At 49.3% G+C, this 27,909-nt stretch overlaps 1 protein-coding gene across 13 annotated transcripts in view; it reads right to left on the reverse strand.

Moving 5' to 3' along the window:
• HTT (huntingtin) overlaps positions 1-27,909 on the reverse strand; it is a 136,491-nt gene that overhangs the window by 46,888 nt on the left and 61,694 nt on the right. For 12 of the 13 annotated variants that reach the window (XR_003432310.1, XM_027103846.1, XM_027103849.1 and 9 more), the window contains 17 exons: positions 27,643-27,719; positions 26,467-26,618; positions 25,176-25,378; positions 22,577-22,703; positions 20,834-20,961; positions 17,577-17,687; positions 14,901-14,978; positions 14,305-14,528; positions 13,213-13,291; positions 12,941-13,102; positions 10,399-10,454; positions 9,229-9,377; positions 7,300-7,436; positions 5,699-5,815; positions 2,844-2,966; positions 2,328-2,563; positions 1,097-1,239 (listed from right to left, as the gene is read on the reverse strand). Coding sequence is in view for 12 of the 13 variants with exons in the window: in XM_027103846.1 (XP_026959647.1) it covers positions 1,097-1,239; positions 2,328-2,563; positions 2,844-2,966; positions 5,699-5,815; positions 7,300-7,436; positions 9,229-9,377; positions 10,399-10,454; positions 12,941-13,102; positions 13,213-13,291; positions 14,305-14,528; positions 14,901-14,978; positions 17,577-17,687; positions 20,834-20,961; positions 22,577-22,703; positions 25,176-25,378; positions 26,467-26,618; positions 27,643-27,719 (2,302 nt within the window). In the remaining variant the exon portion in view is untranslated. The remainder of the gene's footprint in view (positions 1-1,096; positions 1,240-2,327; positions 2,564-2,843; positions 2,967-5,698; positions 5,816-7,299; positions 7,437-9,228; positions 9,378-10,398; positions 10,455-12,940; positions 13,103-13,212; positions 13,292-14,304; positions 14,529-14,900; positions 14,979-17,576; positions 17,688-20,833; positions 20,962-22,576; positions 22,704-25,175; positions 25,379-26,466; positions 26,619-27,642; positions 27,720-27,909) is intronic. The other variant, XM_027103848.1, reaches the window with a different exon arrangement.

Raw genomic sequence — 27,909 nt, forward strand, 5'->3', positions numbered from 1 at the left:
CAGCTGTACTGACCACCGCACACCCAGGGCCCAGCACAGTGGCGGCGGACTCAGTGCATCTTTGCTGAATGAATAAAGGTTGACGGCGGTAACTATCTTCTGCTCTAGTGGTATGCATGAGGGTATGTGTGTGTTTTAATTTGTATTGAAGTAATATACACACGTGATTTTTAAATCCCACAACAGATGGGGGCTTCTGCCTTGACAAGTGCCTGCCCCACCCCTCTTAAGGCGACCATTTGCTATCGTTCTGCTCTCAGTTGTGGTGTTACCTCCAAACTTGCCTTGGTATGCTTTCATCACCTGCAGTGGACCGTCAGTTATTCTGTCTGCTCCCCTTCCCTTACTACTGGAAAGTAACCCTTTCTCCCAAAGGAATGCTGTCCAGCCTCTCACCCAGCCCAGGCTGGCCAGAGCACTCAGGGCTCACGAGTCCCTCAGAGGACTCCCGCAGGGGCTGAGACCAGAGGCCATCCTTTCTGCCGCGGGGAAGGAGCCCCACAGAAAACAAAGGCAACACAGTAAAAGAGCTGAGACGTGGAAATACACAACGCGGCAACAGAATTAAACACACCAGAGGCAGTCACACCCAAAGAGAGCACCTACCCCCGCACTTCCAGGACTCAAACCACTTCCAGGTTTGCTTCATATTTGGACCATGACTTCCTTGCTGTTTGCTTTTCCTAGAGATTAGAATTGCCTTTCATTTTTTCTTGCTGAGAAAAGGATATGCCTGTACCCTATAACTAGCAAGACATTACTTTTGAAAACACTCATTCCTGTTGAAACACACTGACTATCCTAAGGTTGCTTCCTATGCTTGCTACATGGCTGGGATCTTGTGACATCTCTCTTGAGTACACTGGTTTTTTTCATCCACAATCATATGTAAAGGTAACAAAAACATCTCGTCTTTCCAAATCTTTAAAACAGGAGGAAGCGCCCAGGTTTACTGTTTTCATCAGCACAACGTCTTCAAAGGCACACTGAGCAGGGCAGAGCTCACACTGGGCAGCACCTCCTTACACCCTGCGAGTGTACAGGGCAGGGCAGGGGATATACAGATGCTCTAATAAGACTAGTGTGATGCACCTACCAGACTTGAAGATGTGGATCAGACACATGAGCAGCGTGCCTAGTTCTTGGCAGTAGAAAGTATGCTGCTGTTCACTCATTTCCACTCTTAGCTGTTTTGTAACTATGTCCTCTAAAAGGATGCCAACCAGTTGTAGCAGAAACCTTCAAAGGAAGGGAGAAGGGTGACAGTGAAGTAGGGGCCTATTGCGGAGCACTTCTGGGAGGGAGGCACACACGTAAAAGTAATATACACAGTAGATATGGGTAGGGCAGTAGGGTAAAAATGCAAGTCAAGTGAAGTGTTCAATGCCAGCCCTCTGGATTAAGTCACTTTACCTCTCTGCGTATTACTTTCCTCACTAATGAGATGGCAGGAATCATACCACCTTTGAAGGACTGTCAGGAGGGTAAAATGACCTGCAGTGTTTCTTCAAAGCTTTATAAACCATAAAGTAGGGTGATAACCCACCACAGGAATTTAACGCATCCTCCACTTTAGCCCCTGCTTACACGTAACAGCAGGAGCCACAGGCTGCCTTGCCGAACCTGCGGACAAATGGGTGTCGTGCAGTTTCACTGGATTTATCTCCACAAACACAATGGCGCCCCAGGCCCTGATGACCAACCAAGGGCAGCTACATGGACATTACGGTGGACCCGGCAGGAAGGAGCACATTCTCAGGAACTGTGCTTCCTGGACACGCTCTACGAGGTATAAGTCAGCGTGCACCCCGAATCCAGCAAAGGTGGATACACAGTCGTCTACACAACAAGCCTTTTCAGTGCCTGAGTTGTGATCGCCACCCTCAAGGAGCTTCCCAAGAACTGATAAGGGCAGATGTGATTTGATGCTGCAAGGACACCCAGGGGAGCACAGTATGAGCGTTCCACCCTGGGGGAGGGGGATTTTACTACTGACAGGGTGGAGGGTGGCCAGCACCCGGCGGGAATAAACATAAGACTGACTTTTAGTGGGTTTTCCTAGGTTTTCCAATTCTCTGCAGGCAGCCACGCCCTTACCGCCTGCACCCACCCACTACCACCGTGCAGTCTTAACGAGGGTCTGATTCGGGATGTGACAGAGCCTGCAGACAGGCACGAGGGCCACAGGTGAGGCAGGCTGGGCAGAGGAAACACACCGACACGGACTCCTTAACCCGCCTCGCAGAGCTGAAGCGAGACTCAGGGACCCCAAACACCACACGGCGGCCTGAGGACACGCACGCGGAAGGCTCCCACATAGAGCGTACCTGGAAAATGTTTCTTCTGGCAAATCCTTCGTTTGTCTCCCTTCACTGTGTTCTTCCAGTACTGAATTACTGCCCCCATCTCTTAACCTATTAATTATTGGACAGCAGAGTAAATACGGAGAGAAGGAAAGCTCCTGAATGCGAGAAAGCACAATGTCTTCAGTTGACTGGGAAATCAGAACCCTCAGAATGGCTAGGATCCCGGCTATCCACAGCTGAGCAGTGCTCACAGATGCCTAGAGGAAGGAAGACAAGTAAGTTACAGCTAAAGGAAAAAGACGGTTAAGTTCTTCCTGATTGCCAAGTTCATTTACGAAAATCACCCTGAGTTTACAATTCCACCAATAAATCTGTCTCATTGGTTCTCAAAGTGTGGTCCCAGACAAGCAGCATCAGTACCATCCGGGAACCTGCTTAAAATGCAAATACTAAGGCTCCACCCTGGCCCCAGCAGAAACCCCCGGGTGCCCCACACAGTGGTGAACCCAAGATGCCATCAGGAGGCGGGATACTCACCAGGGTATCTGGGGTGACGAACATACTCCGTAAAAGCATGTCCACGGGACGGAGGGAGGAAGGGGCCAAAATCTCAAATAACGTATTTAACACTCCAAGTGCTTCGTGAGAATCAATGTGCATCTGTTGCAATGAAACGTCACAGACATTTTCCCGTGAGCCAACTGAAATGCCAACTTTCATACCTCACGTCAGTTGTCTCAAGGTCAAATAACCTTGACCATGCATCATTCCCACCCCCGCACTTAAACGCATTTTAACTTCAGTAGTGAACCAAGTAAACATTTTTTAGAACAACACTGTAACACAGCTGTATTTTTTCCACGATGGAAATCTTTGCATTTAGATTTTTATTAAATAAACCACAGATGCTTTCTGTAAAAAATTCAAATATGTAGAAGTATCAAAAATATCAACTGAAACCACATCGCCCTGACCCAGTCACCATCAGCACTTCAGGAACCAGCCTCTCTCGCATCTCTTTACACACAAGTAATGTACCTAAATGGGTATCATACATACTGTATCCTTTTTCTTTCTTTACTGGCACCCCATCCCTACCCCACTACGTAGTAACAAATGTTAGCAAATTAGTGTATTTCTCGTTAACTTTCTCCACATTCCTATACATGTAGAGAGATTTTTGTTTAAGTTGTTTTGAAAAATCATGTTATAAATGTCTCTGCTTTTTTCCATTAAAAATATAATGGAGAACTCCCAAGGCAACAGGTTTTAAAACCTAACATTTTTAAAATTTTGTTGGCCTCTCCGTGCAGCATGCAGGATCTCAGTTCCCCACCCAGGGATCGAACCCGCACCTCCCCCTCCGCCCCCAGCAATGGAAGGGCAGAGTCTTAAGCACTGGACCGGCAGGGAGATCCTCCTAACATTATTTTTAAAGGTTGCAAAATATTCCAAATTAAGTCTCTACCACAGTACACTCAACCACTCCCCTACTGATGACTTTCGTCACTACTAACGAGTGTGTATACACACAGTAACATCTCCGCAGAGGGCGATTTTCTCAAGGTGCAGGTCTGAGCCCTGCTTGGCGTGGAGCCGCCCCTCTGCGGTGGGAAGATGAGCCTCTTGCTGGGGCCCACCCGCCCGCAAGGCCCTCTGGCCGTGACCTGTCGGCTACGCGGCCACGGAGCCCTGGGTCTGGTGGTGCTCAGGGACGCCACGACGGCACGGCCGCCTGTCCTGCAGAGGCAGTGCCCCTCTGCTCTTGCCCTCAGGGTGGACACTGGCCCTCATGCCCCCCAGCTTGGCCGGCTGCCGCCACGTCTCTCCCTCTCTCCTCCTGCCCTCTCACCAGCGCACGCCGGCTGGGCTTCTGTTCCCTCCGCTCCACCAAAGCCGCTCCCCAGGGACCTGCGTGTGGCCAAGTGCGGGCCAGTTCCCAGGGCCCATCTGCTTGGCCCGGCAGCAGCTCCCAGCGATCAGTCCCTTCTCCGGGAAACACCTTTTCTCCTCGGTTGTAAGAATACCACGCCACCTGCTCCTGCCCGTCTTGTCCATGGGCCCCCTCGCCTCCCGGGGCTTGGCCTTCTCCCACTGCCCAGCTACCCTGGGCCCCGCAGCGACCTCGTCCACCCTCAGGCCTGCCCTCCAGCTCGCACCCCAAAGGCCTCCTCCAGCCTCCCTGGCGCCACCCAGTGTCCCAACCAAACACATCCAAACGAGGCTCTGACCTCGTCCCGAAACCCGCTCCTTCCACGGTCCGCCCAAAGCCATCACGCTACAGCCACCTGCCCGCCCCTCCTCTCACATCCCTCACCCCACCTAAGCCGTCAGCAAAGCTCACTGGTTCTGCGTCTGAGCTGAGTCCAGCAGACGCCCCTTCTCGCCCCTTCGCTCCCACCCCCGGTCCACACAGGCCCTGAGCCATGAGTGGCTCTCCCTACACCCCCGCCCGCCTGTTCCACTCTCAAGTTCACCCTGACCCCCTTCGTACCAAGCCCTCCGAGAGTTCCCCCAAGTCCTCCACCTGGAGAGCTCTTCCCCGGGCATCGGCTCGGCTCATCCCTCACCTCCTTCAAGTCCCCGTGGATGTCACCCATCCAACAGTGTCACCCCCAGCCGACACACCTCCCCTCCCTCCAGCACTCTCATCTGACATTTTATACACATAACTAGCTTACTCCCCTCTGCTGTCTGTCTCCCCACCCCATTCCAACTAAACGCTCACTCTGAGAGCGCCCGCTTCCCTAGCCAGGCCGACCCAGATGAACAGGCACCTGCTGACTGTACCCAAAGTGCTTCAGACCCAGAGCTCTGCCAGCAGCTGGGACGGATCCCTGGAGGGACTGTCTTCAGCGCGTCCCTGCTGCCCGGCTCCCAGGGTGGTGCAGCACCCAGAGCACAGCGTCCTGCCCTCGACGCCGGGGGTTGGGGGGACGGGGGGCGGGGGCAGAAGTGGTTCAGAAGCCGTACAACTACTGGGCTCCATCCTACACACACAGCCAGACCAGTGCCTTCTACTGCACTTGTGGAAACCACTGACTGCATCGTTTGACCACAGAAATCCTGATTAAATGACGGGTAACTGCCAACTTACTTCATACGTGATAAGGAAAAACACTCCCCTACAGAGCAAACAGAGGACGTGTGGCTGAGCAGAGTGAGGGAGACAGGGTGCAAGCAAGAAAGGACGCAGCCCAAGGGCGCCTCGGGGCCCAGGGCACGTCTCTACCTCTGGCCTCGCACTCACCCAGATGGCACCAGTAACGACCATAAAATGTACACACCACGCACTGACGAAAAGCCCACCACGAGTGCCCACCTCTCATGAGCATCTTCACCCACTTCCACGGTGTCGCAGTGACCCCACACGCGGGAGGAGGGGGACAAACCTGTTGCCTGGCCAACATCGGGAGGATGATGTCGGCTACCTGCCGAGACAGCCGCTTCCACTTGTCCTCGCTCTCCTTGTGGCACTGCTGCAGGACCAGGATGAACATCTCCAATACCTGCACAGAGGGAACGGCCGGAAGACACTCAGACCCCAGCCCACGTGCCCCCAAGGAGGGCCGATGCAGCCCTGGCCCCGGGACACGCAGGAGGACCACAGCACTGTCATCCCTACAGCTTTACAAGAGTGACAACCAGAGGAAAGGCACGAAAGGAAAGCCAAACTCATCTCAACCTTTGGCAGGACACAAGCACAGCCTTGACTAAACTGTTGTGCAGACACCCTCTGGCTTTCGTGTGTGTTAACATCTGTGCAAAGGTCACCTTCTACTGAGGACACCATACTTCAGAAGAGTTGGCCTTGGGTGAGCACGAGCACGAGTTTGTTTAGGGGTCCCTTCTAAACAGGGACCCCTAAAAGCCTGTTTTGGTGAACACGGTCTCCCTGGCACACGACCACCGTGAAAATGCTGCCGGGAAGGCTTCCAGAACGACAGCAGACATGAGGAGCTCCTGCAAAGCTGAAAATGCTTGTCACCCGCCTGTTGGCAGAAAAGCCCGCAGCCTGATCTGTGAGCGTGCTGGCCAGGCTGAGCCCGCTCCCTGGAAAGCCGCCCGGCCGCCTCCACAGCTGCCTCTCCCTTCAGGAGGCACTTCGGGCAGCACTTGCAGCACAGGGGCCACTCTGCGCTCATCCCCACTCTCCCAATCCAAGACCCGCCCTCTCCGTCCCTTCCGTCAACCAGGCCGGGAGCTCCGGGGACGCTGTGCCGGCTGAGCCGCCCTCCAGGCCTCCCACTAAACTGCATGCTTGCCAAGAGCCGGTTATTGGTTCTCAAGCCTCTTTATGGTAGTCGTACTTTTTATGGTAATTACGGGACTTAATTAAACACTAAAAGCATTTAATTAAACATTACCTAGATTAACCAAAACGAGAATGCACAAAGAAAGTGTTTCTACGAGAAAATCTTACGATTTTATGAAGATTCAAAGACAAATAGCTGAAAAGAATTACCAAAATAAGTGAGGGCTAGGCAACCGCACCAGCTACAGAAGAGAATTCATTAAAAAGCCAGACTTCTGTTTTCACACTGCCTCACACACCACCTGAAATTCCTACTCCACCTTAAGGAAAACGAAGCCAGAAATCAGCGCCAAGAAGAAGCCTCCGGCCCTCCCTCGACACAGTGGTAAATAAATGTACAAATAAAGTCGTTACATTATCTCACGTTGAGATTTTTAAAAATCATCCTTTAGAACGCTACCATTTTGATCGACACTGTTGACTGGTATTTGGTCCTCATTTCGGAAAAGAGGGCCTCCACCATGCTTACCGCCTTGAACGACCTCGTGACCGTCGGCCAGGCCACACTGCCTTCAAGACAGACCCCACCAAGCCTTATGTCCCCTGCGTCTCACCGCCCGAGAGCCCAGGGCCGGCACAAAGCCACCCTCACTGACAGCAGGCAGCAGCCACGTGGCATTTCCTCCTGTCCCTGCAGGGACAAGGAGGGGTCAGCGACCGCCCCACACCTCCTCTTACCTGATGGTACTGGATGAGCCTCAGTAACATGGACACCACCACCTCCTTCTGGGTTTCAAGCTCTTTTCCTGCATCAGCTTTATTGGTTCCTCTTAAAACGAACAGGTCGTGGACTATAGGCTGCAGGGCTGGTATGGCTGTAGGCACAAAAGGGCCCACTAAGAAGGCAGTATGTGACAGATGCATTCGGAAGACAGCACTAACATCTCCAAATTATTTTCAAGAAATAAAGAAAACCCTGACCCATATTTGGCTTTGTGATAAGACATAAATTAAGGTTATCAATGAGTGCCGTGAAATTACCTGTATACCATCCTGGAAGGCCATGGGTCTTCCTCTGACACTTGATAATGTTGTGAAGATTTTAAAAAACAAAAAAACAGGGCTTCCCTGGTGGCGCAGTGGTTGAGAGTCCGCCTGCCAATGCAGGGGACACGGGTTCGTGCCCCAGTGCAGGAAGATCCCACATGCTGCAGAGCAGCTAGGCCCGTGAGCCATGGCCACTGAGCCTGTGCATCTGGAGCCTGTGCTCCGCAACGGGAGAGGCCATAACAGCGAGAGGCCCGCGTACCACACACACACAAAATAATAATAATAAACGAAAAAACAAAAAACTAGGATTTCTGTGACATAACATTATTTCTGACACAAAGAGACACAAATTCAAAAGTCAAATTCAAAATAATAAAACCTTCTAACTAACCAAAATAGCAACATTCTATCCTCATGCATAATCTACTTAAAGGTTTACCTGAAGAGAGAATAAATGCTTTTTCAATGGAAAACATTTAGTCAAAGTATTAGATTTCTATACTGTTTCAAGCAATTAAAGTCACTCTCTCATTAGACAATGTGTTTTCCCCCAAGTCGTGTCTTTCTCCAAAAGAGCAAAGTAAATGATTTGCCTCACACCACCACTTGAATAAACTAAGAAAGGCCTTTCATTAAGAAGGACCAGCCCAGTCATGTCACCACGATTACTGAAAGGCACACTCTCTCACCCTCAGTGACGCACACACACACACCACACTTGCTGAGTTTTCTACAGACAACCAGGCTTCCCAGTAGAGAGCAGGGCGGTCTGGCTGCCCATCAATCTTCTATCCAAAGACCCTCTGATCTGGGAAACCTCAGTCATCTCTCTATTTGCCGTTTGCACTTTCAACTCTATCCAGTGACCCCAAGTCCATACGTGCAGTCATGTGCCCCCGTGCTGAGGCATGGACTTGAGCCCCAGCAAGGCCACGGCTAAGGTGACCGTCTTGCTAGTGTGGGAAATGGTGACTGCCGAGCCCCTCCACATCCCCGGCACCACGGCTCGCCGGTCACCCTACTGCGGTACGCGGAACGGGGACCCGGGGTGCAGCAGCCAGCCGAGGTCTTGGGAGGCACCCCAATCACAGTTCAAAAGCCTACAGATTCCTGACGATGGAGCCAGAGAGGAGTCGGTAGGAAGAGCAGCTTAAAAAGTGCAAAGAAAGATGCACAGCCCCTTCCCAAAGCACACCACCTCATTCCACAGGTGGGAGGAGGCTGCCTGAGCAGCTGACTGTCGTCTGTGGACCTCACTCAACCTGCTACGAAATAACCAGGCAAAACAGAAGGCCCTGAATCACGGCCAAACTATATCTTCCAATACCACTGGACGAAAAGTCCAATGTCCTTACAGAAGCTGGACTTTAAAATTCTTTGTTTCACATGGCTAGACAAGAGTATTTATGTCAGACTCTACGTGCACCTTAGATTATCTCACTGTCTGTGTTTAAAGAGTGTGCTCTCTCCTTTTTTTAAACATCTCTAACCAGAGTGCACATGCGCACGCGTACACACGCACAGCCTACAGAGCGCTGGGCAGCTGTCCACACAGGTGGAAGGTGGCGTCAGCACATGATGACCACTGAAGACCACAGTGAAAGGTTGTCCCGTTACCGTGTGTCACAGCTTTCCTCCCACTGGCCATGATGCCGTCACAGAGCTGGATGATTTTAGGAATTCCAATGATCTGTTTTGAATGATAGCGTTCATAAGACAGTAATACCAGGAAGAAAAAGATGTTTGGAATAATTGCCTCTGATTCCCTAGAAACAAAAACATCCATTTAGACGCTTCCTTTTAAAATGAAGAAACATAACCAATATAAACAGCATGAAATTACTCTCGATTCAGAGTTGAGAGAGCACATGTGAGAAAACGGGAGAGCGCGAGGAGGGATGAGTGGGCGCTGAGCTAAAGGACCCTCGGGACCCAGTTTAGTCCAGCTGACGTCCTCCCGTGTTCCCGGCTCGGGGTGGGGCCAGCACGTCTTCTGGGGCGCCTGGGCTAAGTGAGGGCCTGGAGAAGGCACCCAACAGGAGAAAAAGTAACTGACACCCAAAGGAGAAAAAGTAACCTGCCTCGAATCACATGGTCGAGAACAAGAAACTATGCCTCCAGACCCAGGGGACTCTCAGAACACTTCCCTCTGCACTATGTTTCCCTAACTACTTATCAGTTAGTTCAGAAACTGAACAATTTTAATTTTCTATAATTATACTTATAAGAGGAAGTATTCAAACCTTACAGTCTAGCAAAGAAAAACTGCAATTAATATAAGTACAGTGCATAATAATTACCTTTATTAAAGACAACTATATCCAAAAACTGTCTTCTCTAAGATTAGAAAAACTAGTGCTCTATCAAATGAGATTTCATTTAGAAAACTATTATAATTAAATGCTTTGAAATATGAAATGAAAACTGACAACACGTGATTATCAGATGCAGAACTACTTCTCAACACGTCTTGAGATGCTTATTCATGAATTTTTATTAGAAACAAAAATCCACAGCGTGTTAATCAGATTTCCATTAAAAATAATGCTTAGCAAAAATGCCTAACAACCTTTTTAAGATAAATGCTCATCCTACACGTAGGGAGTTCCCTGGCGGTCCAGTGGTTAAGACTCCGTGCTTCCACTGCAGGGAGCACGGGTCTGATCCCTGGTCGAGGGAACTGAGATCCCGTATGCTGTGCAGTGCGGCAAATAACATAACATAACATAAAATTCCATGTAATCACGTAACAAGGACAAGCAATCTAAAATAACAAAACGCTATTACCTGAACTGGCCTACTTCAATGTATTCAAACTGCTTCAGCACAAATCCAATAAACACCTACAGGCAGAAATATAAAATTTTTACATCAATAATTAAAATGTGCAAACTAGGTTATTCTTCTTCATACTCATTTGTATAAACCTTTAACAAGTTTCCTGACAGTGAATTTGTTTGTGCACAAGGACTCCAACGTATTCTACTGTCAGACTAGATAATTTCAAGACACTTCCAGAAATCCCTCTAAACACATTTACTGAACACTGAGGTGAAACCTGTTGGGAGAAACAGATGATGAATTCCAGGAGCCCCAGGCAGCACCCACAAGGCACAGCAGCAGGCCTCGTGCGCTCCAGCTCACGGCAAGCCGCACAGCACGGATTTCCTGAAACTGGCTTAGGAATAAAGATGCCCAAGTGAGTCCAACTTCTTCCCCAACGCCCCCAACATTCAAAGGAGCTGGGTACCGAGGGGTGAGGAGGGGAGGGTGGCCTTGAGAAGCAGAGGCAGGACCTCACGACTGGCTTACAGCCAGTTCTGTGTCACATTCCAAGTGCCCAAATTCACTCTCCAACCCGAAGCATGGAGCTCATCTCCAGTTTCCTCCTCGCCCCCGGCTGTGATACAGACACACAGCAGGTGCTCAGTAAATCACTATCTGAACTGAGTTAAATCACTTGCCTGTTCTATTGATAGTTTTCTATCCTTGTCCATAAAAACTGTCAAGGTACTGAACCCTAAGAAATGGGGGGAAAGGGCGCTGAGTGACAGAAACAAATCGGAACAAACGTGGGGAGAGAGCGCCCATGGCAAGAAAACCTAACGCCACCAAGTAAGAGGCAGAAAGTGCTGGGCTCGCGGCGAGGCCCGCACATCAGACCACCTGTGCACGTGCACAGAGACGAACACAGCACGGAATTCTCTCTCGATGCTTACGTTATCAGATGGGGAGTTTAGAAACAGAGAAGAAAAAATCACTGTTTTGGAGAAGGGCTCTGTGTAGAATGACTAAAGACAGAATTTAATAAAGGTCTGTCTGACCAGGGTACGGCCGAGTGGGGAGCTGTGTTCTTTCTCTGTCCACTGACGGCGGCCCCAGCAGAGACCGACCACCACCTGAGAGAATCAGTTTCCTCCCACAACGAGTCAGAAGGGGGAAACCGAGAAAGGCGGCCCGTGTCCTCTGAGAGTGCAGCCAGCCCGGGCTCTGCTCTCCCCTGGAGCAGCAGGCGCGGGGGAAGGCCGGGGAGGCCCCACCTTCCCAGGCTCCCCTCGCGTGCCCGCACCTGCCTCCCTCTCGGCCACGGCTGCCCCCCACTTCAGATGAGGGCTTCTCTCCACCCAAGCCCCTGCGTCAGAGCCCGGGAACCGTCCCGCAGTGAGCGTCATCCCCAAGGAAGGAAACGGCTCTTTGGACGATTTTCCTCGGAGAACCAGAGCAGAGGGCGGGACAATGAAAATGCTGGGTCAAAACAGAGCCCCCGCCCCAAGCCCGCTCTCATCAGGTGACCCCCCAACACCACCTGTGGGGAAACCAGCGTCCTGAATGTGTTTGCTCGCTTCTCCTGGTGAGTTTCTCAAGGTGCGTGGCCGGTGGGTGGTTAGAGACCAGTCTCTGCTGGGGCTGCCGTCAGTGGACAGAGAAAGAGCACAGCTCCCCACTCAACCCTACACTGGTCAGACAGGCCTTTATCAAATTCTCTCTTCAGTCATGCCACACAGAGCCCTTCTCCAAAACGGAGTGATTTTTGTTGCTTTCTTCTGTCTTTCTAAAGTCTCCATCTGATACGCAGGCATACCTCAACGACAGTGCTACACCGCAGATACCGTGGTGTCTAGAAGGGAACGGAGAACTGCAGTATTTCCTATCTCATAGGAAAGTAGCACCAAACCACAGCCCAACAACGACAGTCACACTCTGACGACCTAAAGGCAACTGTCTTTGCAGTGAACTTGGCTGGCGCGACGCTTGCTTTAAGAGAATTCGCATCACGAAATGACACAGCTTTCCAGAGTCGTGCCCGTGGCAGGGAGGTCTCACCTGGTGGAAGCAAGCACAGACACTCAGGGCCGGCCCAGACAGCCGCCACGCGGGGACCCAGGGGCCGGGGCCAGCCACTGCCCGACAGATCACATTCCCCTTCAAATAGGTGAGCTAAGTTTAGATCGCTTGAAACTGATCTTCCTTGATAAGCTGTCTAAAATAGACTCTGGATTCTGCAGAAATGTCCCCCCAGCAGTAAATCTCAACGACAATGTAAGTTCGGATTAACCGTGGAGTGGGGGAGGGTGAGTGGCCGGGAAGAGCCGCGGGCAGATTTGTAAAGGCTGAGCCCAGCCTGGAGAGCTTGGGCGAGGGTGCAACGCTTGCTGAGGCCTGCGCACGCCAGGCCTTCCGTGTCAACCAGTGGGTGAGACAGATGAGACGCAGCCGCTGGTGGGGGAAAAAACGGCGCATTTCTTTAAGGTAGACTTCAGCGTCTTTCCAAGTTCATTTTTATTAACTTACGAACAGGTGCAGTAGATGAAAGATAAAAGCGACAAACCTGATCCGAATCCAGAAGGCAGTAGTTAACCCGTAACTGAACCAGCTGCGCCAGCAAATCCAAAACCTGCTTCTGTAACTGCACAGAGGTTGTTGTCGTGTACTGTTTTAAAGCTTTTATAACAAGAGGCTCAAATAAACGAATGTGATTATGAATAGCATTCTACGAAAAAAAAGAGAAAGCAAGAATCTGTAAGTGAGTCTTCCACTGCAGGCAGCTTGGAGGCCCCCACCTGCAACGTGCCCAGCGTGCACCTGCCGGCTCCCAGTTACCTTGTCCGCGCGGTTCTTTGCGACGCTGGTGAGGTTTGTCTTCAATTGGGTAGACACTTTCTGGAGTACGTCAAACCACCTGCCAGGCAGAAAGAAACTATAACAGCCACTCAGTGTAGCGGCATCAAGCTCTTCCTTCAGTGAAGATAATTAGGTGAAACAGAGTTTACAGCTGACTGACAGCCATCAAACCTTGTCACCTGCAGCAGGCTACCCGAGACAGCGCTTTCCTCTGCTACAGGAAACTCACCACTCAGCCCCGTGTGTAGTGGGGCCAGAGAGGTGATGGTCATTTGAAAGATTCAGGGATCTAGAAGATACCACTTGATTTCCTTGGGAAAAAATTTCTTTACAACAATTATACCCTTTTCTTTTTAAGAAACACAATATTAAATGACAGTAATCAGACACTTGCTTGTTTTATTTATACCCCATATTATTAGACAAAGTATTTAAAGAATCTTATTCCTGAGACTTGGAAAAATAGTAAGTACATGACCAATTAAAGCCCAAAACGTGGACATTTTCCTAAAATACTCTAGTATTTTAACTATAGCTGTTTTATCACTACATCTATATAAAGAAAAACCAGGAATTCTATTGTTACTACAGAGTAGTAACTCAAATATGCACTAATAATTGATGGTAATTTAAGAAACAACTACTGTAATTCCAGGCACCATAAACAACTATAAATTTGAGTGAAAATAGACTTTTAGCCATAAAGTTACAAAACAGAGAGTAATAATACCTATGCCCTCTACACACTAGCACTACTGAGCCATCTGAGTTACAGGCCCCCAAAGCGCCACCAACACACAGGAACTTACTCTAACGGGAAATGTCGTCATGCGCCCTGGGGAATAGCGTGTCCCCTTTCTGGCTGGCTGACGAATCAGCAGTGAGTGCGCTTCCCGGGAAGCCCGCTCAGCACTCCTCTCCCCCAGCCCAGCCCTGCCGAGACACTGAGGTGCCCGCAATCTCACCCACTGGACCACATGCTTCTCTGGAGGCAGGGCCATGCCTTCAGCATCCTTGCAGCAACCACATTTTCTAGAGTTCTCTGAACACAGGAGACTATCAGAAGGTTACCCTGAGGTGTCGTGGTCCTGTTCTGCCTGCACCATGTTCCTTAGGCTGGCGTCGGCTAAGGCCTGGGTGAAGTGGGTGTACGGAGCCATGAAGCAGTAGTGGTACAAGCCCGGCCTCACGCTGGAAGAGCCAAGGCGCTGAGCACGGCCTTGAGACTTGCTGGGGTTGGAAGATAAGCCATCAAACTGGGAGGCCAAGTTTGTCCCAAAGAGAGTCTTCAACAGCTAGAGTGGAAGAATTGAAGCCATCAACATCTGAAGTAACACAGAATCTCCCACACAAATATCACATCCACCTATATATAACTGGGTATGTTAGCAAAACTTCAGATTGCACAGGACAGTGGAGGGATACCAGGACACCAGCTAAGTGACAAGAGGCCAGCACAGCTTCTGAGATCCTCTGCCCCCATGGGGGCGAGCGTCCTCCTCCTGGACCATGAGGGAGGAGCAGCCCTCTTGGCCGGAGAACAGCGGAGTGAGCAAAGGCGGGACAGGTGGGGCTGCCGGACGCGCCACCAGCACCACCTTCTGAACGACGGGCAGCATTACATCAGCGTGCTGGGGTGAAGGGCTTAAAAGAAACTGCTTTCTGACCTGCTGGACACAAACAGTTGCCATCACTGGTTCTCGACTGAAGCAGGATTTCAGGTACCCCAGGATCTCTTCGACACACTGCAAAGGACAGGCAGCAAGACATTAAAGTAAGCAATTCACAGATACTTGTTGTGGTGAATTCTGCACGGAGAGCAGGCCACTGGACGGCTTCCGTTTAAATTGTGTACAACAGTAAACATCAGAGGACAGTCAGAAGAAGCTTTTCGCGCACTGCCAGCAGAGAAAGTCAGTAAAAAGCATGGAAATCTAAGCAGCCACGTCTCACCCTTCCCTTCATGCATTTATACATTCTTTCTCTCACTCATCCAGAAACTGTGCATCAAGGATCTGCTGTGCCCTCGGCATCCAGCCCTGTTGTCAGGGCAGGAGCTCAGAGTCTACAAAGGAGTGAAAGCCCCGCATCTGTGGGGCCCCTGCAGAGGTTCAGCTGAACATAGCACATACTACATCAAGTGTGATTTACCACAAAAAGCCCTAGACATTTCCCTTTAGTGTAAGGTCCTGTGTCCGACAGCAACCTGCAAAAATGACCAAAATGACTGCCTTCAAACGACTGTTCTCACAAACTGTTTTTACCAGCCTCAGAAATGAGGTCCATGTTATCCAAGGTCCCTGAAGACATGAACGGTCCAGGCACCAGCATCAGCAGCTCCCCGCTCACCGCCCACCTGGTCCCCAGACACTGCTTCTATCAGACCAACTACATTGAAAACGCCTCTCACTCCATTTGTTTGGTATATTTCCTGCACTAAAAAGCAACAGATTTCTGTTGATTTCAAATACTCAGGACCATGTATTTTTAAGATTCTGATTTATTCCTATTGGACTAGATATCCAAGGCTATACTCTGCAGGGTTGAGTTTGTTCCACGTCACCTTGTTTTCACTAGCTCATAGCAGGCAACTAAGAAGTGCGAACCAGAAGAATTACAACCAGAGCCTTCACATCACAAGTTGCCTAACAAAGAACCATGTCTCTTAACAAACACGTATGAAACGCTCCGTGTGCAACAGAAACTGAGTTATAGGCGCTGAAAACAGGTGAGAAGAGGATGCTGCTGTTAGTGGCCTTCAAGGAAACAAGTCCCGGGCATGGATATTAACATACAATATGATGAAGGGAGACTTCCACTCCTGGCCAATATGGAGTAAGAGGAACCAGATTTATCCTACAGCCAAACAACCAAAAAAACCCAATATATGAATATATGAAACCACAGTTCCAAGACAGTGACCAGGAGGCACTGGAGGACAGGCATCCCTGAGAAATGGGAAACCAGCAAGTCAGCCCTACGACTGCCCCGCTCACTGCCCTCAGAGAGCTCCTGGGTGGTGGCACAAGGGCGAGGGACAGAGCAGAGCTCAGGGGACCCCCCGAGTCGAGGAGGAGCTGAGAGTCCGGGGAAGCGGGAACAGTGAGGGCTCCAAAGAAGAGAGAGCTCCCAGAGAGGACTCTGTAGACCGGGGGAGGCCCTGGGAGCCGCTCAACACGTGCGTAAGGAAGGGTCAGAGGGCACAGCGCTCCGAACTCACACAGGGCTGGAACAGTGACTGCTCTCCCTAACCGGGTTTATGGGGCGGCGGCTAGAACCAGGGAGGCCTTGCCTCGGTGGTGGAAGAATTAGCCCTGGACTAAGCACTGCTCCGATCCACTGAGTTGACATGTGGAAAAAGTAAAAGGGACAGTGAGGAGAAACAGAAGACAATGTGTACAATGACTAAAGCCAGGTAAGCTTTATGCATATCGAGAAAAAGATGGAGAGAAATGGGGCTTCCCTGGTGGCGCAGTGGTTGACAGTCCGCCTGCCGATGCAGGGGACATGGGTTCGTGCCCCGGTCCAGGAAGATCCCACATGCTGCGGAGCGGCTGGGACCGTGAGCCATGGCCACTGAGCCTGCGCGTCCGGAGCCTGCGCTCTCCAACGGGAGAGGCCACAACAGTGAGAGGCCCACATACCACAAAAAAAAAAAAAAAAAAAAAAGATGGAGAGAAATGAAAACAAAGGAACTTCACTGTATTCCACTTCTAAGAGACACATGTTTAAGGAGGGCTATTGGTAACTCACTTTGAAATTCATTAGAAACTAAGATGCCCCGGTAGCTGGACAGGTGGATCCAAACACCGCAGAGCAAGTGGACAAAACAGTAACTGCTGGATCTGGTCGTGGACACGACACGGGCACTCACCACACGACCTCTTAACTCTCCCGTGTGCTTGAACATGTCCCCACAACATGTGGGTGGTGCAGGGAGGTTACTGGGCTTGGAACCGAAGTCCGTGAGCCTCAAGCACAGCTCTGCTGCTTCCTGAGGCACCAGAGGAACAAGCCACACCCCAGAGACTGCTCTGACCTTGCCATGTGCGAAGGTCAAATAAAGTAAAGGACTCTGTCAACAGTTTTAAACCCACCAATTTTTTAATTCATCTGGGTCTGAGCTAATTTACAGCAAAAAGTGAAAACAGGATACAAATAGAACCCCGCCCCCGGCAACTTCAGGCTAAGACAAGAATCAGACTCAAGTGCCCAGACTGCAGAACCTTCTCCCCACTTTGTGAATGTGCCGGGATGGTGGGGTTTCGCCCTGGAGGCACTCGGCCCAGGGTACACTTCAAGCGTGCCAGCTACAGCTCAACGAGAAGAAAGGAAACACAAACCTTCCCGATGTCCTGCAGTGTTGCCAACTCTAGAATCTGAGAGAGAACATCCAAGGCAGAGCGCAGAAAAGCCCCAAACTTTTCGGTGTTGCTCTGAAGATCCAAGGTGACCTTGGGAAAGTGGTGGGAGAGAAGGCACACATGATTACTGGCAGCATCCCGGTCACCTAACACAGACGCACACTGTCTGCTGTGGTGTGTTCCCTAGGCAGCGCGACACTCACCATGGGGGGATGGTGGGGGGGGGGGTTCTGTTTGTTTGCTTGTTTTTAGCACTGGGAAATGCCTTGGAAAGGAAATTACTCTTCCGGATCGCTATATAAACACTATTTTCAAAGGCGTCTTCCAACGTATAGTGACGCTACTGAAAGAAATAATTCCTGACCTTCTATCATAATGAGAAAAAGAATGTTTAATGCCCATCATAACCAGTGCCTGATAAGCAGCATATCAAAAAATATAAAACACATGTCTTCTTCCACCCATTAAGATCCCTGGGGGAAATCATTATCAAATTCAGACACAACCTTTCAGTCTGGCTACAACAAAATATTAAATTAGTCTTAAGAGGTATTAAGTTAAGATCCTAAAGGACCCAACTGAATTAAATTATGTAGCAATTTCCCCCATTTAACAGACTGAGAGAAGGTTCAGGGCCAAAGATATAATATGTAAGAACAAGGGTGAGGGGGAGGCATTGACTGTGAAAATAAAAACTGGCAAAAATCCTACAAAAACATTACAATAAGTAGATAGGAATTTGCTCACTGAAATAAAATCTAACCACCCCTGATGAAAGAGGAAACACTTTCTGGGCAAAGGGAGAGGAAAGCAGGTGAGAGACAGACACAGAAAATGAACATGTAAGTGGATCTCAACACTGTGACCACTGTCCCATCAACCTGAGGGTGTTCACAACAGGCCAAGGAAGGAAGGAAAAATCCAGGAGCGAGACCCCCAAAAACCCAGGGACAGGCGACTGCACGACACCAGGTCCCAGGGAAAGCAGGAGGGCAGGGGTTCACCTCCAGCAGGCAAGGACGTTGAGTGGGGGTCGGGGAGAGAGCAGGGAAGGCCTTTCCTGAATAGCGAACAGATGTGAGAACTGGGGTCAAAGAGCTCCGAGGAGAGCTGAAGAAGGACTTGGAGACTGGGAAATAACGCAGGGGGGAGCCCAAGGGTCAAGCGAACAATGGAGAGTGGGAGAGCAGGACACCCCGTGGGGCAGCAGAGGAGGTGAGGAGGCAGTGATGGAAGATCTCAGGACACGCCAGCCGCTCCAAACACACACACACGGTCTGCGCACAGCAACTCAACCAGCAGGCGGCACTCCGAGACTCCAGGGAGGCCAAAAGTAAAGGGGTCCACCTTGGAGTCCAGGGCATTCAGGAAGGGAGACGATGGAGAGGAGAGGATGGAGGGATGCTGCAGAGAACATGGGCGGGGGGTCCCCCAGAACTGAAGATGACGTACACTGAGAACAGGTGGAAAGGAAACATCTTCTCTGTGTGGGATTTTAAACATACCCTCCTCTACTTTAGAGCTTGACATGAGAAACATCTGGCTAAAGAGAGCCTCCAAATCTTTTATCTTTAAAAATTATCTATATCCTTCAGAAAACAAACCAGATAAAGTTTGTAAATGGTTTTTAAAAAATTAATATGTATCTATTAGTAATAAAAAAAGGATGCCTACGGGTCACATTTATGAAAAAACGTGCAAGATCTATGTGAAGTATCTTTTAAAATTACTTTCAAAATTCTTTAAATTTCATGTGCTTCTGATGTGCCTTTCTGAGGAAACAGGAAGTTTCCAACACAAAAAAAAGCATCTCACACTCTGGACGGGCAGGCTTAGCATGTAAGATATCAGTTCTCCCCAAGTTAATCTACAAATTTAACACAATCCCAATGGAAAAACTCTCAACTTTCTTTGGAATTAGATAAGCTTATTCTCATGTCCATATGCAAAAATAAATAAGAATATCCAGGGAAATTCTAAAGTAAAATGGGGTAACTGATCTCCTCAAAAATACATTATGAAGCTACAATAATCAGGAAGTGTGCTTCTAATGGATGAACAGATGGACAGACTGATATAATAAAGGAGTAAACGGAAATATAGAACTATGAGAATTTAGTATGTGACAAAGGTAGTATTTCAAAACCCATCAGTGCCAGAAAATGGACTATTTGGGAAACTGTAGGGGCAACTGGTTAGGCAGCTGGAAAAAAAACCTGTTAGATGCATACTTCATATCTAACAAATTGCAGACAGAATAGTCTAAACACACAAAAAACTGAATGGAAGAAAACAATGAAAAGCCCAAAATGAAACCGTGGGAGATTTTCCTTAATAATCTTAGAATGAGGGGAGTTCCCTGGTGAGGATCCTGGGCCTTCACTGCTGTGGCCGGGATTCAATCCCTGGTCAGGGAACTGAGACCCCTCAAGCCAAGGGGCGTGGCCAAAAAGATAAATAAACAAAATATAATAACAATCATCACCTCAGAACGAGGAGGGCCTAAGTGAGAAGCATGCCTGCGCCAGAGAAACAAACGAGCAGACCGCTAGCCCTCCAGAAAGCTGCCTGCAAGCTCGGCCCTCGGGGGTGCCCGGGAACTCAGCCAGTAAACAGTTCCCTAGACTGACGTCAGACTCGCCCTGAGCACTAAGGGTGGCTCACTGTGCCTGGACTGCCTCATCAAACAATGTGTTGATGCTGGACCCCTGCTCTCCTCTGAGAGTGTGAATTTTGGTTTGTGAAGGCAGAGGGAGCCTCTGTAACCAGCACGCGGCTGCACTTTAGTTGGAGGCGGGGGCGGGTGGGGTCCTCCGAGTGGCCCTCATGCGGGGCAGAGGCTGCCCCAGACTCCGCCGGCATCCTTCCCCTCAGGGGCTGGCTGGGTGTCCTCCCCACCCTGCCGTGAGGAACCCTCGCTGTGAGTACAACCACATGCTCAGTCCCACAAGACCTTCTAGCGGATCTCTGAACGTGGGCAATCTTGGGACGCCCAGACACGGCATCGATAAATCATAAAGACATCACTTTCCCAATGAAAATCCTAAACTTTTGTATGATGGAAGCTACCGTAAACAAAGCTGAAAGACAAAGCTGAAAAAGCTAATTGTAACTCATATCCCAAAGGTCTAACTTACTTACTTATATATGTATGTCTATAAGCTACAATCTTAAGAAAAACATCGACAATCCTCTGAAATGTGTGAATGAGTGTATTTTTACAAAAGAAGCAGTACCTTGTAGTTTGCGTGTGTAGCTTTCAGGACATCGTGCAATTTAAGGTAAGAAGGAAGGTGATAGAAACTCCCCAGTGACGAGGACTTGGTTGCTGCAACAGGCCCTGAGGTTTCAGATGGTCGAGAGGCTTTAAACACACCACACAAAATAAACTTTTAGATCAAAAGGAAACACACACCAAGTTTAAAAAAGACTGCTAGTAATAATTATTTTTATTGTATTCTAGTAGGATAAAATTCAAAATTTTCCTGACTTTTTGATTAATTCACAATAACAAGAAATTGACTAATGAATATAAGTAGACTCTGAGTACCGCCCATAAGATGACAAAATAAAATAGAAAGAAGAAAAAGAAGAAGAGCAGTGTGATGCTATTATGTGTTTGGTTTGGCCTGGCTGCCTGTTTGTGAGTCAGAGGAACGACTGACGTGACCTTCAGTCAATCTCAAAACCTCTCGGAGCACAAGGCTCCCAGGGGCACGATGGGGTTGACCTCTGGTCGACTTAGGTCATGAGCCCTGTAAGCAACAAACAGGGGTGATGTGAACACGCTCTGAAGTCTGTCAGGTACACACACTATCATTAAGCTGATATTAAATATTAAATGCCAAGCACCGTGTAAGATCTTAAAGATTTACGATTTGGGGTCCTTAGTTTATTTAACGCATCAGAAAGATGATCAGTCACATACTGATAACTTTGCATTTATAAAGTTCTGAAGCTTTTTAGCTGGTAAATCTTCCACTGGTATCGTCATCAATACTTAGGAAATAGTTTCTTTTAAAATGCTTTACTGCTGAACTGAATGACTAAGCATTTTCAGAACTCTAAAAAAAAAAAAAGCTTGACATGGGGAATTCCCTGGCAGTCCAGGGGTTAGGACTTGATGCTTTCACTGCTGGGGCCTAGGTTCAATCCCTGGTCGGGGAACTTAAGATCCCACAAGCCGTGTGGTGCAGCCAAAAAATTAAATAAGGTTTTAAAATTAATAAAATGCTTCACATAAACGCTTTATAAGCAAAATGCACGGGAGAGGCGTGCCCGGCCCGGCACCGCGAGGCGGCGCGCGAACGGAGTTGCTGGCAGCACAGCAGACAGGCGTCTGGTCGCCTCTGCTCTGTGCCCACCAAGAGTGGCACGGACCACACACGCCACAGGCAGAGGCACGTGGTCACTCTGGCCCCTTCTATTCCAAGACTTTCCCCTCCCAGTGTGTGTCAATTTCTCAGGTTCGTCTCACTCAGATGATTTTATCCCCACTTTACTTCTCCCTCAGCCCTTCCACAGGTAAAATTTCCATTTCCTATTTCAGAATTCTCCACACATCAGAATCAACGATGTCACCCCGCTCTATTCCTAGCCGTCTACACCCCCTCCCTTACTGAAAATCAGTCAGTGAGAAGAGGAGAAGCGGGGAGGCACAGCATGGGAAGCACGGGGTACAGCGCCCTGCTGTGGGCCAGACGCCTGCAGACGGCTGGGACCCCACATTGGCAAGCAACATTCAGACGTGCGTAAGACCAAAATGTGGTCTGTGTACACTCAGTACGTAATATTCAATACCTGAAACCACACCTGGGGAAACCATTTCTCTGGTTTCATTGCTATGTATTTTATTTCCAAAAACTACCAAGCTGTAATATTAACCTTGACATGAACGTAAGCTTTAGTCCTAAACCACTGTAATACAGACAGGCACCCCCAAGCCCGCCCCCTCCCACTCCCCCGCCGTGGCCTCACACCTGGACTGGCCTCACCGCCTTTCTTGGGACTCACGGGTACAGACACCTGCTCTCCGGGTTCCTTCTCTTTTCCCTTCCGTCGGATTGGACTCAGAGAAGGCGGGTTTGTTAGAGATGGCAAGGCTGCCTAAAATAGAAAACAAACTGTGAAGGAAGTGTAACCAACACAGGACTGAAAACTATGGTATGTGCTTCTACCACTCACCCGTGCAATCCATTTCTCTTCTTTGAATCCACATTTATGAAGCTCAGACTCCGTACACGTACCATCCACTTTAGCCCACACAGCTGCACGTGGTGGGAACTGACCCAGCACTTCCTAACGGGAGCACCATGAACGCTCAGAGACGGAGGAGCCCTCAGGCAGTCAGGCGGGGTCTCAGGAGGCCCCCGGAGCCCCGGCATGCCACCTCCAATAGCAAGCAATGGGGCTCTCTCTGGGAGCCAGGGCGTGAAACAGGGTACAGAGCAACGCTCTGAACTCCGTTTTCAAATGAGGAAATAGGCTCAGCGATGATGAAGTGACTTATTCAAGGTCACAGCTAACAAGAAGCAGAGGCAGGAGGCAACAAACCCGGACCCTCCACAAAGCCCACACTCTGCATACACAGGACAGTACAGAACGCCCCAGCCCCACACGGCAGGAGGCAGTGGCGCGGGCACCTCAGCTCTGCTGCTCACCCCCTCCGCGATCTGAGAGAGGCCACCCTACACCTCGGAGCCTTGTCTGCACAAAGGGCACAGTGGCTGACAGGGAAGGGCTAGAGAGACCGGGAAAGAAGCCGCTGCACCTGGAAAACACGCTTCGTGAAAGGAGCCAGTCACAAAGGACGCCAGCTGTGTAGCTGCGCTGACATGCAATGTCCAGAACAGGCAGACGTACAGAAACAGAAAGTAGCTCAGTGGCTGCCTGGAGCTGGGGACGTGGGAGGGCTGGGGGGTGACAGCCAAGTGGTACAGCGCTCCTTTGGGGGTTCTACAATGGATTGTAGTGATGGCCAAATAACTCTGGGTGTACTAAAACAGAGTCATACACTTTCCATGGGTGAGGTGCATGGTGTGTGAATTGCACCGTAACTGTATGATATGTTAATAATGCTGTTTCAGCGAGGCCACTGCAGTGGTGCAAAGGAGACACTACATCAGCTTGGAGCAGAACAGCAGCAGTGAGCACAGAGAAAAGTGTGCACATCTACATGTGCGTGTATGGATGTGTGTAAATGTATATGCGTGTATGCATATACATATATGGGCTTTCTGCAAGATACTTAGGAGAGAAAACAAAGAATTTGGTGAGCAAGATGAAGAGCTGTGATGACTCCCATATTCCAGCTTGAAAAATATGGAGTGAGAGACGGGGAGAAGCACCGGCTGGGGAGGAGACCAAGATGTCCAGATTTAGACCGAATGAGATTTCTACGGATCGCTCAAGTAGAGGTGACCCGTGGCAGCTGGCCACACTGGACTCCGAAGACAGGTCTGGGGTCTGCCCCGCTTAGATACTGAAGACCTGAGAGTAGACCTGACTGCCCTGAGCTGCCCGGTCCCACGCTAGAGCCACGACCTACAGGTGGCTACTCAAATTTAATGACAATTAAACAAAATTAGAAGTTCAGTTCCTCAGCTGCCCTGGCCACATTTCACGTGCTCGGTTGCCACATGTGGTTGGTGGCTACTGTCCCGGCTGGTGTAGATGGAACGTTTCCATCCTTACAGAGAGCTGTGCTGGATAGCCCTGGGCCGGAGAATATGGAGAGGGGTCGACTGAGAACAGAGCCCCGGAAAGCACGGATGGTGGGAAGAAGACTAAACTAGGAAGTACCCCGGCAGTAGAAGGGGGTCAGAGGATTCGGAAGCCAACCAGAGAGAATGCCTCAGTACAGGAGAGGTGGTCCTGGGAGATGCAGAGGGGAGGTGAGACAGGGTCTGCGAAGCACCCACGAGAGTCAAAGGCGCGTCTTGGCAGGGAGCGTTGCTATGGGGAACTGGCAGAAATCAGGCCAGCAGGGGTTAAAGAATCGACGGCCGAAGCCGTGGACTGAGTCCAGGGCCAGAGAGGTTTTGCAAAGAAGGCCAGTGTCAGAGAAGCAGTACACTAATTCAGGGGTTAAGCTGGGAGAAAGGACTCGAGAGAAGCTTGTAGCAGCAGGGGGACCAAATTGGCAGCTAGAGGACAACCTGAGCTGTCAAGGTGGAAGAGACAGGAGAGAGAGTGAACCATCAGATACAATTACAAGTGAACTGAGCCATCTTAAATTCACTGTGTGATTAGTTTTCACTGAACTGTACTTCAAAGAAAAGCAAAACATTTCGGGAGAGACCAGCTTCAATGCTGAGCTTTCTCGGCCAACGCTGAAAGCCCAAGAATAAAGCCAGGTATTTCCCTCTCACAGGTGATAGTAAATGACAGACGATACCAAATGGGCTATAAGTTGGATGAGCACATCTAGGTGTTAAATCTAGTGTCACGATATGAGCAATTTTGTTTATTTAAAGCAAAAGAGGATAAGGAAGGGACAGATGAATAAACAGAGGCATGCCTGGAGGCCCACGGAGCCATCTGGACCAGCTGAAAACAGCTGCCCAAGCAAGGAGTTACCTTTATTGCTGGTCCAGGAGCCACATCATCCAGGACGTGTGCACAGATATTGACCACCTTCAGCAGGTGGGAGAAGAGCTGCTCCACCATGGGCACCAGGGTCCGGTCACCCAGAGCCGGCCACACCTCTTCCTGCTTGGTGGCTGCGGGGCTGGCCTCTTCTTCGGAGGCCCACGAACTCCTCAGAGATCTGGGGGCACTGGCTGTGATACGGGCACACACGTTACCTCCCCAGCTCCACAGCATGGGGCCAAGACGTAAGTCCTTCAGACCCGTCTACGTCGAGAGTCTGCTGGACACCTCCACCTGGGGGCCCACTGATGCCTCAGGTTCCACAGGAAACCGACATCTCCCCCCGAATCTGTGTCCCCAACCTCCATGAAGGCCGCCATCACATATCCACCCAGGATGTGACAGTGCCCCTCCTGATCTTTACAACTGAAGTTCAACTGGTGGTCCAGATGTGCTGACTCCGCCCCCTTCACTCTCTTTTAATGGGTCTCTTCCCACACAACCCACAGCCATTATCTTGTTCACTCTCTTGATCTTGCCTTAAGTACGGGTTTCCCTAACTTCTCCTCCAATCCACATTCACGTCAGCCAAGTGATCTTCCTAAAATACTACCCAGATTGTTAGTCCCTTTCATGAGGCTCTTCAATGACCTCCCAGAGCAAACAGACTAAGTCCTCATTAACGGAGACGGATCCTTCACCAGCCACATTCTCCATCGTCGTCCTCGCCCTCACACAATATCCAAAATTACTTAGCACTCAAACGTCACACAATCTCTCACGTCTGCATGCCTTCACGTGTGCTGTGCCCTGTCTGGTGTTCCCTCTCCTGCCAGCCCATAAATGTCACTTCCTGTCCTAATCCCCGACAGAGTGATTACAGCCGCTCCGTGCGGCCACTGAACTTCTGTTGACGTGTGTCGCTACAAACCTACATTCAACTTGAGAACGGAGCCCACACACCATACTTTCTCATGGGCCCCGTGCCTGAGACAGTACCTGCACAGGGTGCCCGCTAAAATGAAATTAGAAATGAGTTTACCTATAGCTAACTGAGGGGCTAGATCGGGAAAGGGCTGCTTTAAAATACTCGGCACAGGATAGCTGCCTGCAGTACACATTTATGCCTATCGGTAATGTCTGAAATTCTGACTAAAGGAACAAGCCATCCCTGGCAATGACCTCAATACTTTTCCTCCATGCGCTCACCGCCGCCACCCCCCAAAAGGAAATCAAAAGTTAAAGACCTAGAATCCCTCTTTCAACTCAGTACCAATACCTGCAAGCAAGTTCCCGGCTAAAATCAAAGCATCTTGATGGGCTGAGAGATCCAGTGGGAACCAGGCTGATGAAAGCAGGGTCAGGATCATCGTGACCATGCCCACAGTACAGCTCTTTCTAGACTCATCAGAGGCGCTCAGCGGGGGCACTCTGAAAGCAGACGTTTGCAAGATCGAATTACAGAAAAATTTTAAGATAACAGCCTTGCTTTCTCTTATGAACCAAAAGGAAGGCACATCACTGTTCATTTCATGCCAGCTCATAAAGCGATCTTACTACTGTGAACTAGCATCCTTCTTGTAACCACAGTCCCATGAAAGTCATCCGAGACAGGAAATCAGGTAGCAGATCTGACTGGAAGTATTGGAACTGGTTACTCTGATACCTTTTAACTCTCCTTCGACTGACTTAGCACGTTTACCCCAACACCAGAGTTGGTCTGAAGTCAGGTCTAATGCTGCATCTACGACACGGGAAAGCCATCACCCAGGACCAGAGGACGCACCTACTTCAAGCAAAGTTAGTTGGCCATACGCTGACACACACAAGAAATCTGCAGATTTCCTTCCAAATGTGAAGGTGAGTTACTAAATTTGTCTCAGTTATCAGTATACATAACAAAAGCTTACTCCTTAATGCTGTAGAGGACTCAGAATTATTTCACAGATGCTATGAGGGCCATCTACTGGAAGAAAATCATTTTTAAATGAGAACTGCTAATATAAATGTAATAGTTCCTAAATTACTCTTGTAATTGATTACAAAATTTTGCACGATAGCTCACATTTGATTTCAAATGAAAAATGTTTCTAAGTTTTTAATACACAGTGAATAGTGAATAATTTTGGAGAGAATCAAGCCAATTAGAAAAGTCTTTTGCCAGCATATGCAAATTCCCTTAAATTAACCTGCAAATCATACACTCAGATCCTCCAAAATGCTTAAGAGTGAGCATCTGACGTCCATTAGAATTAAAAGTAATTCAGTATTTCCCAATAGCTCCTTCTCTAGCTTCCCACACAACTAACAGGGCAGAAGCAAATATTCCAATGGGTATTTTTCCAAAAGGTGAAACTGTTAAGGTGAGACTTAAAAAGAAAGAAAGAAAGGGATCCGTATAACTATGTTTGTATCACATAATTGTAGACAGCCATGCGCCGAGGAAAATACATACCCACAATGCCAACCTAAACTCCAAATGCAAACTGGAAAGGCAGTTGAAAGAAGACACAGAGCTTCACAGCATCCAAACTAAAGAAGAAAGGAATGAGAAAATCACACTCAAACACCAAAAAAGTTTATTAAATTGAACCTCCTTTTTCCCTTTATAACGAGTACGAACAATGAAAACAAAATTGCGATCTGTATCTAACGATAAGACATCTGTCCTCCCATGATACAAGTTCATACCTTAGAAGATACAGCTGGACAACTGAGATAC

The sequence above is a fragment of the Aethalodelphis obliquidens genome, unplaced genomic scaffold, assembly GCF_003676395.1.
Source record: "Aethalodelphis obliquidens isolate GAN/ISIS:26980383/991018 unplaced genomic scaffold, ASM367639v1 scaffold6, whole genome shotgun sequence".
NCBI lineage: Eukaryota > Metazoa > Chordata > Mammalia > Artiodactyla > Delphinidae > Aethalodelphis > Aethalodelphis obliquidens.